The 14,221-nt window shown below is 36.5% G+C and overlaps 1 protein-coding gene across 5 annotated transcripts in view; it reads right to left on the bottom strand.

Annotated features, from left to right (window-relative positions):
• Positions 1 to 14,221, bottom strand: part of LOC143241103 (L-fucose kinase-like) — a 156,547-nt gene that overhangs the window by 61,623 nt on the left and 80,703 nt on the right. For all 5 annotated transcript variants that reach the window (XM_076484653.1, XM_076484652.1, XM_076484655.1 and 2 more), the window contains 2 exons: positions 10,760 to 10,879; positions 1,076 to 1,180 (listed from right to left, as the gene is read on the bottom strand). In XM_076484653.1, the coding sequence (XP_076340768.1) occupies positions 1,076 to 1,180; positions 10,760 to 10,879 (225 nt within the window). The remainder of the gene's footprint in view (positions 1 to 1,075; positions 1,181 to 10,759; positions 10,880 to 14,221) is intronic.

The following is a 14,221-nucleotide window of genomic DNA, read 5'->3' as shown; positions in this document are numbered from 1 at the left end:
GCAAGAACAGATAGGAATGATAACTGCTGTTCAGAGTTTTGGTCACTTTCCTATCAATGAGTTGTCTTTTATCATTTTTTGGGGGTCACTTGGTGCAGGATCAATACAAATTAGAGAAACTTCAGTGGCCACCTACCCCATCCACCATGAAGTTTTACAAAGGGACACACTAAAATAGTAAAATAGAGCATAGTAAACATGTCAGGGTTTTGCGGGCACAATATAGTCAAAACACCAGCATCAGTGTCCACAACACCTATCAAAAATGTCCAACACTAGTACTCAATTGACCATTTCCTATCAGGATCAGCCAGGGGAGCCACCCAAATGCCATGCATCTATAGAAATTCAAGACTAAAGTGGTGTATTAAAGTGCCACTGACATAAACTAATCCATTAATAACACCCCTCAACCATGATGATACTCTTCTACCCTGCAAAGGATGTTGTGCAAAAGAAACATGTGGATGGAGTAGGTAAACTGAAACTACAGAATCTTCCCTCATTCTATATAGGAATCCAAATCAAGGGGAGTATTTTAATTCTAGATAAAAAATTAAATGTTTTAACTTAATACATGTAGTTTCAATGTTATGCCCCATGTTCAATGTTATTAGTTTACTGTGTTGTTTCTGTATGTTTTTAATTTAATCCTTAAGACACTGTTGATGTAAAACACACACACTGAATCACTGATTCCCTCTTGGCCAAGGTTGTTGATATTCTGCCATAGTCTAAAGATACTCATAACCTAGTTTTTGAACATCCTTTATAGAGACTGAAGTTTCTTTGGAACCAGAAAATGATATGAATGATCTAACCTAAAAATCAAATTCACTGAAATATGAATAAGCATAAATATGTGTTCTCCAAGACTTAATAACACACAACATAAGAGATACAAGCTCCTGAATCAAAATGCAAATGATGCTATAGTTTTACCTTACAGATTCTAACTGTTTTTTAGTGCCATATTAACCATAAATTAAGAGTAAAATCTATTTGAAAGCTAGAGTCTAACTTAAATTTGTATCTAAGCTTATACTTACACAAATTATACCATGTTTTTACATACTATGTATAATTCATCCCAAACATCTTGTGGTGAAATTCCAGTTTGTTGAAAAAACTTCTTCCATGGAGCATTGCAGAAAGTACTTCTTGAATCTGATATGCTGAGCTGGTAAAAAACAAAAATCAAGAAAATATAGGCTAAATCAATATTAACAAACAGTTCATTTTAAGGGCTCACAATTTAAGAAAATGAAGTATGAATACACTGAAACACAACAAATAAAAATATCCTCTTAATTTAAAAATATTTTGAGAAGTAAAATAATAATTCTAAACTAAAACTCTTCCAATATCTTGAACCAGGCCATTCACTTATTTTCTTTCTCCCAATTAGTCATGTAAAATAGAGAATGCTCAATTTTTAAGGATCACTTATAAGCTACAAAAGAAATAATTTTATTCAAAAGTCTGTAAACAATTGGAAACAATTATAGCTATCAATATTAGCTACACCACCAGCCAATTTCATAATTCTGTGAGTTGTAGTAACAATATATAGCATGGTGTTTTTCTTTATTAGAAGGAGGTCTTTCGACCTCCACGGATTTTACCCCTGGATCGAGTGGGCAGGTCCCTGTCAGTAGATGTAGGTTCTAGGAACTGAGAGCAAGAATGAGTAATAATTCAACATCTCAGGGCCAAAGAAAATGGACTTGAGTATATGCCAGAAACTGGGGCTGAAGGAAGTGGACCCTAGCAGTCAGTGGAAGGAATGGTGGGAAAAGAGTGGACTTGTCAACACATTTATCCAAAGAGGGCAAAAGATTCTGTTGAAGGCATACAAAGATCTGTCTACACTCCCTCTAAAGCAGTTGAACATAGTGCAGCAACGTACATCTGAGATGGAGGTGTGGATAATAACTTCTCAGCCTTGATGTACTAAATTTTATGAACCATTTTCAAACATTTTACCTTTTTCTCCTTAACCCATCTAGGGCAAGAATAAAAGTAGGAATGGTAAGAGCCACTACACGTAAAACAGTGAGGGACCAATTCACACTCATAGGCATCATGGTCTTTGCAACTGTAAGAACCACATATCATAGAACTATGACATAACGTATTAGAGTGACCAAACCACTGACACTGGAAAAATTTGAAAGAATTGGGAATATCGGCTGTGCGTTACAGTTATGATAATCTGCCTTGACAATGGTAGGTGGACGTGGTGACATAAATGTCAAAACTGAGCACTGGTATGAAGCACATTCCACTTTTGCAAGTGGAAATATGCCACACTGGATTATAGAAACTAGCGAGGATCTCTTAATATAAACGTATTTATATCACATGGTATACCAATTAATTCAGCATGATTATTCACTATCCTAGTTCACTCTTAATCTTAGAACACAACTGAAAACTAGTCTGAATTTAAAGTCATCCTAAAGACCACTTAGATTTTGTGACTGTTATTGGAGAATTAGTCTTTGATCTTTCATAAATGCTTGTAAACTGTTATGATGAAATTGCAATTTTTTTTCTTGTAATGTAAAGAAGAGAAAATTACATTTTTAATGTAGAGAAATGAAGATTAAGGATTGTACTTACTATAACACATAATAAGCAACAGTAATAACTGAGACAAGCTTAAAAACAGCAGTTTAGCAGAAAATTGCATAATTTAAGAAAAGTAACTGAAGTCACCTATTATATTTTCAAAATAATCCAAAATTAATTGAAATAGTTACAATAAATTAATAGCCTGAACCTTAAAATGACATAAGAAATTTTGTTTCACACATTTTCATTTTCTAGCTCCTCCTCATGCCAGTAATTTATTTGTGCAACAAGATAACAGACTGTACTACACAGTCCTGGAATAAAATAAGTTTACAAACATTGTGTTTCAAAAAAGCTGTATTCACTGTTGAAAATGACTGCTCACAAAGAAATATGAACAACACTTCTGATGTATTTGAGAACATTTCAAGCTTTGGATTTTTTTTTCGTTGTTGTTGTTTTTGTTTACATTCTTACTAGGTTCTTCCAGTTCAAAATAATTATCAGAAATGTAATTCTCAATCAATATGGCACAGCTCTGATACAAAATTGGATTAAAGAGAAAATCCATGTTCACAATTACAAGGTCTTAAAACTAATTTTCTTACAGAAAGTAAATTCAAGAAGTACAATGAGAATTGTATGTTTTATTCAGGAAAGTTTGGGCATGGAACAATGTATTTCAAACACTTCCACAGAATCTGTTCAGATGCTTTTCATATTCTTAATCAGCATAAAAAGCCCATCTCTAAATTATGTTACTGCAAAAAAGATCTCTTCTGGAAAGTGTTCACTGATTCATTCATTCTTATAATCTAGTTTCTAATTGACATTTTTAGGACATCCAAATTTTGATATTTTAATGGACATTACTTTCAAGGATTGGTTGGTTAGTTGGTTAATTTAATGTTTTATGGCACAAAGCAGCTAGGCTATTTGTGCCAAAAATCAGGTGAAAAGGTAAAAGTACAGTAAATGTAGTAAAATTCATAAAAGGAAATGAAAGTAAAACAAAACAGCATTAACAAACATAAATAGCATAAAACCAATGTTGACATCTAGTCTACAAAGTTAAGAGAGAAACTACAGTAAGAGAAGTTGTAAAGAACTTTCTGTAGCAAAATGGTAATTATCATAACCTGTCAGAAAGAACAACAGGTAAGTACAAAAATCACCATCAGTAACCTGAAGTTGGCCTTTACAGTCCTGGTTTTGAGTTATGTGTTATCATGGCCATTGTCAAAAAGTAACAAAAGTTTTAAAAGATGTGCAGCAAAATTTTAATAATAACTCCAAGAATGACTAATGCGTAGTTCAAACAGCAGCATCAGTCATCTGAAGTTAGCCTTTCCAGTTCTGGTGTCGAGTTATTTAGTGTTATGGCCAATTTCTAATTTCAAAGTGAACTAGAGAGACTGTGATTCTTAAAAGGGAACCAAATTAAAAAAGTTTAATGTATAAATTAAAAAAACTTAAATCACATTAAAAAGATTAATGGCATTTAAAAAACTAACAATTTTATGGACAGTGTCACCATCACCAATAACACTGTGTACCGTTACAGACAAACCTTGGGACCAAACATTTTTAAAATGGTGCTGTCGTTGAGAGTCGTAACAACGGCAAGAAAATAAAATGAGGCTTATTGTGATCTGAGTGTCACAAAGACTACATACTGGTGCATCAGTTCCAGATAAAAGAAAACAATGAGTTAAAGAACTGTGACCAATGCGTAGTCTAGTTAGAACAACTTCCTCTTTGCGATCCTTATGGAAGCAACACGGCCAAAGTCCAATATGGGGTTTTATTTAGAAAAGCTTGTTTTTGCATTGCTCACTCCAAGTCGACTGCCAGCTGGCACAAAGCTGAGCCTTGAATACAGGACCATAGTCCATGTATGGAATAAGCACAGTGGTGATAGTGCCAGAGCAGATAGATTTAGCTGCTGTGTCTGCAAGCTCGTTCCCGCAAATACCAATGTGGCCTGGTGTCCAGAAAAACTGAATAAAAGTAAATGTTAAAGAGAAATGGGCCAGTCAGTTTTGAATATCGGCAAGAACAGGGTGTGAACCAACATGAAGCAATTCCAGGGCCAGTAGAGAACTAAGCGAGTCAGTATAAATAGTGCAGTTGGAGTATTGCTCAGCTTCTATATGATCCAGGGCAAGAAAAATGGCATACAGTTCAGCAGTGAATGCAGAAGCTACAGAGGGGATTCTACATGCAACCACCGAACCACAACAAACCATGGCAGAGTCCACAGAGTCACCTGATTTCGAACCATCCGTATAAAATAGGAATGGAAAGATTGTTCGAAAAATGTTCACTAAATAGAAGACGGTACTTCCAATCAGGAGTATCTGCTTTTTTTCAGATGACTTAAAGAAAGGTCACATTTGGGGACTGTAATATGCCATGGTGGAATGGGCTGACCAGTGGATACTGTAATGTTATCCAAGGACAGAACCAATTCAACCAAATGCACCTGGATACAAATGCTAAAAGGAGCAATAAGAGATCCTCTGTTCTGAAAATGTACGGCCCACCCATGAAGTAGAACACAACCCCAGTTGAGATGCTTTGGTAAAGAACGAAGTTTCAAAGAACATCGTAAAGACAGTTGCAAAAGGCGAAGGTGCAAAGAAGGTTCATAAGACTCTACGTATAAGCTCTGAACTGAGGAGATGCGGAAAGCCCCAGTGCAGAGCTGAAGTCCATGATGATAAATGAGGTCCAGCATCTTTAAGGCCGAGGGTCTGGCAGAGCCATAAACCAGTGATCCATAGTCGAGTTTTGATCGAATAAGAGCATGATATATCTTTTGCACAGAACATCGATCTGCTCCCCAAGTGGTGGTAGAGAGGACACAGAGGATGTTCAGTTATCTTGTATGTTTGACCCATAGCTGCTTAATGTGTGGTATAAAGGTCAGCTTACGATCATAGACAAGTCCCAAGAACTCGGTCTCAGGGACCACTAGCAGTGCAATTTCACCGATACAAAGTTCAGAATCAGGGTTAATACTTTGTTGACGGCAAAACAGCACACAAAAGGTTTCAGTGAGAGAGAAATTGCAGCCGTGTGCCGTGGTCCACTTCAGTACATGACTGAGGACAGTTTGTAGCTGCAGATCAATATATCACATGTTTGATGACTGACATGAAATGTGAAAGTCATTGACATAGATCCCCTTTGCAACAGTGAGTGAGAGTTGTTCAGTGATGGCATTAATTTTTATACTGAAAAGTGTGACAATCAGAACACAGCCCTGAGGGACTCCAAGTTCCTGTAAAAAAGTATTGGAAAGTATTGAACCTACACAAATTTGGAATCTCCTGTCCATTAAAAAATGAATCCAGTGAGAGTTGTTCAGTGATGGCATTAATTTTTATACTGAAAAGTGTGACACTCAAAACACAGCCCTGAGTGACTTCATGTTCCTGTAGAAAGGAACAGGAAAAAGTCAAACCCACACAAAAGTCCATTAAAACCTTTTTAATCAAAATGGGCAAATGACCATATAACTTATATATATAGGGTGGTCTCACAAAATGCCATACCTCCATGTTGTGTCATAAGCCCTCTCAACTCTCAATGTCAAAGAATATTGATCCGAGATGTCATTTGAGAAAGGCTTTTCTGATTGATGTTTCAAGTCAAATCAAGTGGTCCACGGTGGAGCTCTGTCTTTGGAACCCACAGTGAGTGGGGGAAAGGAGATTGTTTGATTCGAGGAACTAAACAAGATGAGCATTAACCATCCTCTCTAAGGTCTTAGAGAGAGAGCTCGTCAAAGCATTTGAGCAGTAGTTTGAAGGAATCTTGGGATCCTTCGCAGGCTTAGAGAAAAGTACAACAATAGCCTGACACAAGGCATCAGGAAAAACATTCTCCTGCCAGATTCGGTTAAAAACAATCAGAAGAATAGCAAGAGAAGCAGGAGATAGATGGTGCAGCATTTCATTGTGTACATCATCAGATCTAACTGATGTACTTACTGCCAGACCGATGAAAGGCCAGTTTGAGTTCCAACCACTGTAAAGAGAAGATTGTAGTCATAGAGACAATAAGCTTGAAAAGAAAGCGGTCATTCTGCCGAGTCGTGATTGCTAAGAAGATGGAGAAAGAAGCAGAAGTGCCAGATACCTGGCAAAAGCTTTCACCTCGAATATCTGCAATATCTGCCAGGTATCAGCTACTTCCTGGCCATCAGAGAATAAGATTGAGAGGAGGACAGAATCATATTGCCCACTGATCTTTTGAATCTTATCCCATATGACTTTGGAACTGGTGGTAGAACATATGCCAGTTGTGAACTTAATTCAAGATTCCTTCTGGCTTAACATCATATCCACTGAGCATGTGCACAGGCCTGCTGGAAAGCGATGTGGTTCAAGAGTGTGGGATATCTGTGTAGCCCAGGGCCATTTTCTTTACCCTTCCATGCCATATGGCAGGCAGGATTCCACCAGGGATAGTCAGTTACTGCTGCCACACAGTCAGTTATTGATGCCAGAACAGATGATGGCAGGATTAAGTTCTTCGAGCAACGAAAGAGGGCCAGTTTGCATACGTAATCCAGCTTCCACTGATGCGTGTGGGTCGGGTGGTAGTGACCATGGCCAGTCTCTCTCAAAATTATAGGAAAATGATCACTGCCTCGTGGATTACTGTCAACCCTCCATGAAAAATGGGAGAATAGTGAAGGGGAGCAAATTGAAAGACTGAAAGCAGTAAAGGACTGACAAAGTGCATGAAAATAAGTGGAAAAGCTAGTATTGAAAAGAGAAAGGTTGTCATCAGAGAGCATACACTCTGAGGAGCTGCCCCTTCTATCAATATCAGCACTTTCCCAGAGAGGATGATGTTCTTTAAAGTTCCCCAGGATTAAAAAGGGATATGGCAACTGTTCAATGAAAGAATCAAGGTCTGAGTGATCATATGTCTCTCCAGGTGACAGGTAGAGAGAACAAATAGTCATGATATGATCCAAGGGTGTGCAGAGTGGCAAAGACGGTGTGGGCACATGCTGAACAACCAACAGTGCCATCCCTCTGTGCACTCATCCATCACACAGCCCGTCATTGCCGTTGAAAGGTGACTGTATCAGCAGGTTTCAGAAATGTTTCCTGTTAGAAAAGACATACAGGATGAAAGGAAGCAATCAGTGTTTTGATGTCATCCAGATTAGAACGTTTTGAATCTTGTCCCATATGATTTTGGAACTGGTGGTAGAAGATATGCCAATTATGAACTTAATCCAAGATTCCTTCTTGCTTTGATGTTTTACCCACCGAGCATGTGCATGGGTCTGCTGGAAAGTGATGTAGTGCGAGAGTGTGAAATATCTACCAAAAGTATCCCTGGCCATTATTTGAGTTTTCAGTGCCATGTGTCAGGAATGATTCCATCACGTGTGTGGATATCATGGAAAAGTGTCAAAGTTTTAAGAATACACAGAGCAGCTGCCTGTATAATACAGTTAGTTACTGCTGCCACACAGTCGTCTGTTGATGGCTTACAGATGATGGCAGGATCAAGTTCTGTGAGAGTAGTGAAAGAGGGCCAGTGTGCCTGATCCAGCTTCTACTGGGGCACGTGGGTTGGGTGGCATCAACCATGGCCAGTCTCTCTCAAGATTATAGGAAAATTATCACTGCCTCTTAGATTACTGTCAACCCTCCATGAAAAATGGGAGAATAGTAAAGGGGAGCTAATACAGAGATCAATACCAGTAAAGGACTGACTAGGTACATGAAAATAAGTAAAACAACCAGTACTAAAATGAGAAAGATTGTGATCAAGAGCATACCCTCTACAGAGCAACCCCTCCTATCAATATAAGCACTACCCCAGAGGGGATGATGTCCATTAAAGTACCCAAGGATTAAAAAGGGAGACGACAACTGTTCAATGAGAGCATCAAGGTCTGATTGATCATAGGTATCTCCAGGTGACAGGTAGAGAGAATAAACAGTGATGGTATGACCCAAGGAATCACGGATGGCTACGGCCTCCAAGGGTGTGTTGAGTGACAAAGGCAGGGTGGGCACATGCTGATCAACCAACAGTGCCACCCCTCCATGCACTCATCCATCACACAGCCTGTCATTTCTGACAAAGAAAACTGCCAAAAAGTGACTGTATTGGAAGGTTTCAGAAGTGCTTCCTCTAAGGAAAGACATACAGGATGGTGGAAGCAATCGGTGTTTTGATGTCATCCAAATTAGAACATAAACCTCTCCAGTTCCCTTGTATCAAGATAGCCATTTTTAATGATGTATAGATGAACTGGCTAGAGAATGCTTATGTTTACAACCCTGTCTTTTTTCCTTACAGTCCTTATTCGAGGGAGGTCTATCAACCTCCATGGATCCTGCCCTAGGTTGATTGGGCAGGTCTTTGTTGTTCGACTGAGGATGCAAACAAATGATTGTTTTGCATCTTTGAGTGGGAGAAGAAGATGTATCTGAAGAAATGCCTGTACCTGTAGTGTTAGAGTACAAACACTACCAAGAATCTCTGACTTGGAGATGTTCTTCAAATCCCTCTCAACAATAATTCCTCATAACGAATTCAAAGTAGCATGAGATGTAACCTCAATAGGTATATCCCCAATTGCCTTTGAATTCAAGAGTTTACTGTGTAGAGATGTGGATGTTTCCACGAATATATCTCCAGAACTAAGCTTCTTTACTAATTTTGGAAAGCCAGCAAGTCCCTCTGAATAAAAAAGGGGGACATTTGCTCTAAAGGTTTCTCTGAAAGAGAATGTAGGATAAGAAAATAAGGAACAGCTGGTGGTACATATGATGAAGATTTCTGATCAGAATCTTCAAGATGTGGTTGTTTACCTATTGACTGTTTTTTCACTATTTTATTTAAATTTGTATTTGGGGGATCCATAGGAAAAAAGAAACTTTCGGTGTCCACTGACCCCACCCATCATGGAGCCCTACAAGTGGACACACTACAATGTCAAGCAAGGGCACTGCAGCAACACCAGGGTTTCATGAGCATTATACCCAAACACCAGCATCAAACACAATGTTCACAACACCTGCTGAGAACTTCCAACACTGGTACTTGGTTGACCCTAGCCCAAGTGGACCAGCCAACTGACCCAAGGGGGGCCATCCAAAGGCTGCCCATCTACAGTAATTCAGGGCTAAAGTGGTGTGTTAGGGTTGGACCCCTCAACCACCAGGATCCTCTCCTCCCCTTCACCGGTCGCCCTGCACGGCAAACATGTGGGTGGATGTTAAGATCCCAGAGGATGTAAACTGAAAAAACAGAACTTTCCTTGGGAGGTCCCCTCACCATGTACAGGAATCCACACCAAGGGGTACTTTCAAGGAAGACCTACAATTGAAAATCTACTGGTAAATTGTCACCTTACTGAAGAGCTTGCATTCCTGTCTGTGAAAATGTCTGACGGAAGACTTTTAACAGGACAATAGTTATGAGAGGTTGACCCATCTGGTTGGAAAGTGATCCTCTCACTGCTTTGGTTCTCTAAACATACAACAGTTTCGTTTCTGGACATTTTCTCATAGTAAACTTCATTAAATGACAAAAATTTGAGTGGGGTATGTTTTAATAACAAATTAAAATACTGAGGTTCAACAGTGAAAGTGGCAATAGATACAGTGGTATGAGAATGACAGGTAAACTTCAAATTAACTGTATTTGTTTTCATGAGTACTGATGAATGCACATGCATTAACCACAAAGGTGAGCAGGCTTCCTATGTCCAAAGAATGTTTTCTAGTGACATTCAGAATTATCCATTATTGCATAGGATTTATTTATGATTACAAAATGTATTTTAATTCAATGATGTTATACTGTTTTCAGTGGTGATATCAAGTTACTAAATAATCTGGATGTTATTTAGTTATTTACAGGTCAACGATTCATCTCCAAAATACCAGATTTATTTTAGAGTGACTATATTATGTAAATCTAACATGATGTTTTACCTATGGATGTTAACTCCATAAAACATCATAATAAATTTTATTTCCACCTGGGTTTTAGCTGTTTTATTAATAAGAGCATCCTCTTATATAACAATTTAATTAGCAACAACAAATTAGGCATTATAGCTTTCATCTCTTATCTTTTTCTATGTCAGTAAGTGTGATCAAACAGATAAAAAAACTGCATTTGAAATACTCACAAGTGGAATATCTTTAATACCCATCACTACTGGCACATCTAAGGACTCAGTACTACTGCCATCTAAGGGTGTAATTTGGAACCCTAGGATAACTGTTTTTTCTGGTATCACTACTTTCTCCTGCAAATCGAAGTTAAAAATTATATTTATATATTTTAGATACTTTCAAAGAATACTTCAACTATTAAAAGAGATATCTAGATTTAAAATACCAGTTCATGAGGAAGGGAAACAAATTGCAACTGTAGCAGTAAGTGGGTGAAACTTGAATAATAAACATGTTTCATTTAATCAGAAATGGCAAAAAAATGTTTGCTTGGTTTAAATTTTCAAAAAAGCAAAAAATAATCACTGAGTGTGAAAATGTGGCAATCATGTATTTTGTACACAGTTGCTTACACGATCACCTAATATATACTTACTTCATAAAATGAAATTCATGTCCAAAAATTTATTTTTTACTTTAACTTACTGATCATATGATATTACTGCTACTAGAAACTAAAATATAGAAATAATTATAATGAAGGTAAACTGTAAATTTTAAAAAAGTGTTTGAAAAACAAATCAAGATGCTGAAAAGACATGACTTGAAGGTTGAATGGAGTAACTTGAACTACTTTCAGTTACAACATACATTCCTCTTGATACAGTATTTATATGTACCATATCTAAAAACAATCTACAAAGACTGCCACTATCTGTGGAACCAACAGAATTCACAATAATACTTCCATTTTTCAACTACTAAAAGTGATAGATAAATACTGTGGAGAGAAATGCTGTGTCCAATATAACAATATTTCCCAAATTCATGGATGGAATAAAAAACATTTGTTATACACACACATCCTAACAAATTACAAAATTGCCAAGTGGCTTATTGCAAAAAAACAAAATAACAATTAACCTTTACTGCTTGCTGTTTCAAACCCTTTTTCATTGATTTATCAAAAGAAAGAATTACAAGCTAAATTTAGGAATAAGATAAAGAGAACTCTTGAAAGAGTTCAAGAGTACAACTAGTAAGAATGAAGAATACACATTGCACAGTCATTCTAATAAAAAATACTCTAGAAGATCATGGATTCACTGAAGCAATAAGTACTAAACTGATAGGGAACACAAACATACATTATACCTTAATGACTGCAGATCTACTTCCTTACTTGGAGTACAGTTAACAAAACTTGCATGGCCATTAGGCTTAACTTTCCATTAATAACTAGATGTGCATGTAGTGCTACCATTTTACTCACAACTTGATCAACAAGTCTTACTTTTACACAGATAGAAGGTAAATATTTCCACCTCACCTCTTGAGACTATACTAAAATACATTTACTTTATAATGTAACAATGTTCAGGGACAACAATGGTTCTGTTGGTCCATCTCAGCTAATCCATCCTCTAAGCTAAATTGATATTATCAAAAAATAAATAAAGCCAGCCCTTTTAATGCATACATCTGTCAAGGTTTCTTTTAGATGTATTCAAATTTACTGTCACCACAACATCCAAATGCAAGCCATACCATAGACCAACCATCTTACTGGAAAAATAAAATTGTCTCAGCTGAAGATGGCTTCATCCTTGCCTAAATCTATATTTGTGTCACCTATTTCTCTAATTCTCACTGTTAAGCTTAAAAAATGTTGATGCATCAACATTATTAATTCCTTTTACAATCGTAAATACTTCAAATCATCTCTAACTCTTCTTTCAGAGAAAACAATTTTAAGGATCTTAATCTCTCTTCATATGATAACTCCTCCATATCACATACCATTTTAGTAACCCTCTTCAGAACTCTTTCCAACAATTCAATGTTTTTCCTAAAGAATGAATACAATACAATATTCCAAATGTGGCCAAACCATGGACCTATACAATGAAATAACCTCTTTACACTTGTATTCAAATATTTCTGTAAATACAACCTAAAATTCTACCTGCCCTACCAGTAGCAATAGTATATTGCTTGGAGGATTTAAGAGACTACTCAATCATTACACCAAGATTCTTTACTTTCATGGCACTCTTAATTTCCTCCCATCCAAATTATACTTATCATTCAAATTATGATAACCCACATGCAATAATTTGCATTTATCATAATTCAAACAGATCTGCAAACTCACTAAATGATCTAAATCCTTTTATACAGCAGCAGCATCCTCTTCACAGCCAGCAACACCCAAGATTTTGATATAATCAGCATATTTACATCATTTATTAACCACTCGTTCATCAATGTTATTAATGTAAATCAAAAAGAGCAATGGTCCTTAGACTGAGCCCTAAGGTACATAACTTCCAACATTAATCTTGTTTGACTAAACTCCAGTTCTAACAACCCTCTGCTTTCTTCCACAAAGCCACTCTTTATCCAATTAGTTAACTTATCCCCACACCTATAGAGATAAGTTTCTTTACATGCCTTTTATTTGGCACTTTGTTAAGTAATTTCTGGAAATCCAAATACACCAAATCTACACCCTTACCCTCATGTACATATGCAGTAACATTTTCAAATATATCAAAATATTTGTAAGGCAAGATTTTCACTTAGTGCAACCATGATGACCATTTGATGAAACTTCTAAACTTTGCAAAATATTTTGTTACGTATCTTTTATCAGACTTTACAAAACTTTACCCATAACTGATATAAGACTAGTATGCCTATAATTACTGGAACAACTTATATTGCCTCCCTTGAAAAAAAGAGTGACATTAGCTAATTTCCAATTTGTTGGTATCTGTCCACTATTCAAGAACTTTCAAAAAAACTGTGGCAAGTGATTCACATATTCAACCTTTACCCTCCTTTAAACCTTCAGGGAAATATTATCTGGCCCAGAAGCTTTACCATTTTTTAAGCTTCCCAATTTATTCCAACAAGCTCAGAATTTATGCAGTTGTCTTTTTCAATTTTGTTTTGGTCTATAAATTGTTCAAGATGACAAATACTGTTTAAGTCTTCATTAGAAAAACTGAAGAAAAGGCAGAATTAAATTACCTAGCCATCTCATGATCATCAAGTACAAGCTTTCCTCTGTCATCTCTCAAAGGTTCTATCCCCATCTTAACATTTTATTCACCCCTAATTTACTTCAAAAATCTTTACTGTTGATTTTTGTTTTCAATCAAAATTTTCATACATCCTTTTGGATACCATAATTTCCTATTTGACCAACTTTCTTAATCTTCTATAATGCCAGCCAATTTACTTGCAGCTACCCTTTTCTTTTTGTAAGGAATATATTTGTTTTTAATATTGAACAAAAATTTAATATAAATTTTCCACATTTGCCCAGTGTTTCCAAATAGCTCAGCTGTTCAATTCACAACAGATAATTATTGTTGCATCTCTTCAAAATTTACTTTTTTCAAATTTGGAAACAAAATATCATTATTCCTCATTTCAATATGCAGCAAAACAAACCTAATTCAGCAACA

Source organism: Tachypleus tridentatus, chromosome 13, assembly GCF_004210375.1.
Source record: "Tachypleus tridentatus isolate NWPU-2018 chromosome 13, ASM421037v1, whole genome shotgun sequence".
NCBI lineage: Eukaryota > Metazoa > Arthropoda > Merostomata > Xiphosura > Limulidae > Tachypleus > Tachypleus tridentatus.
Note: the sequence above shows the minus strand (reverse complement) of the source record. Positions and strands in the feature narration are given on the sequence as shown.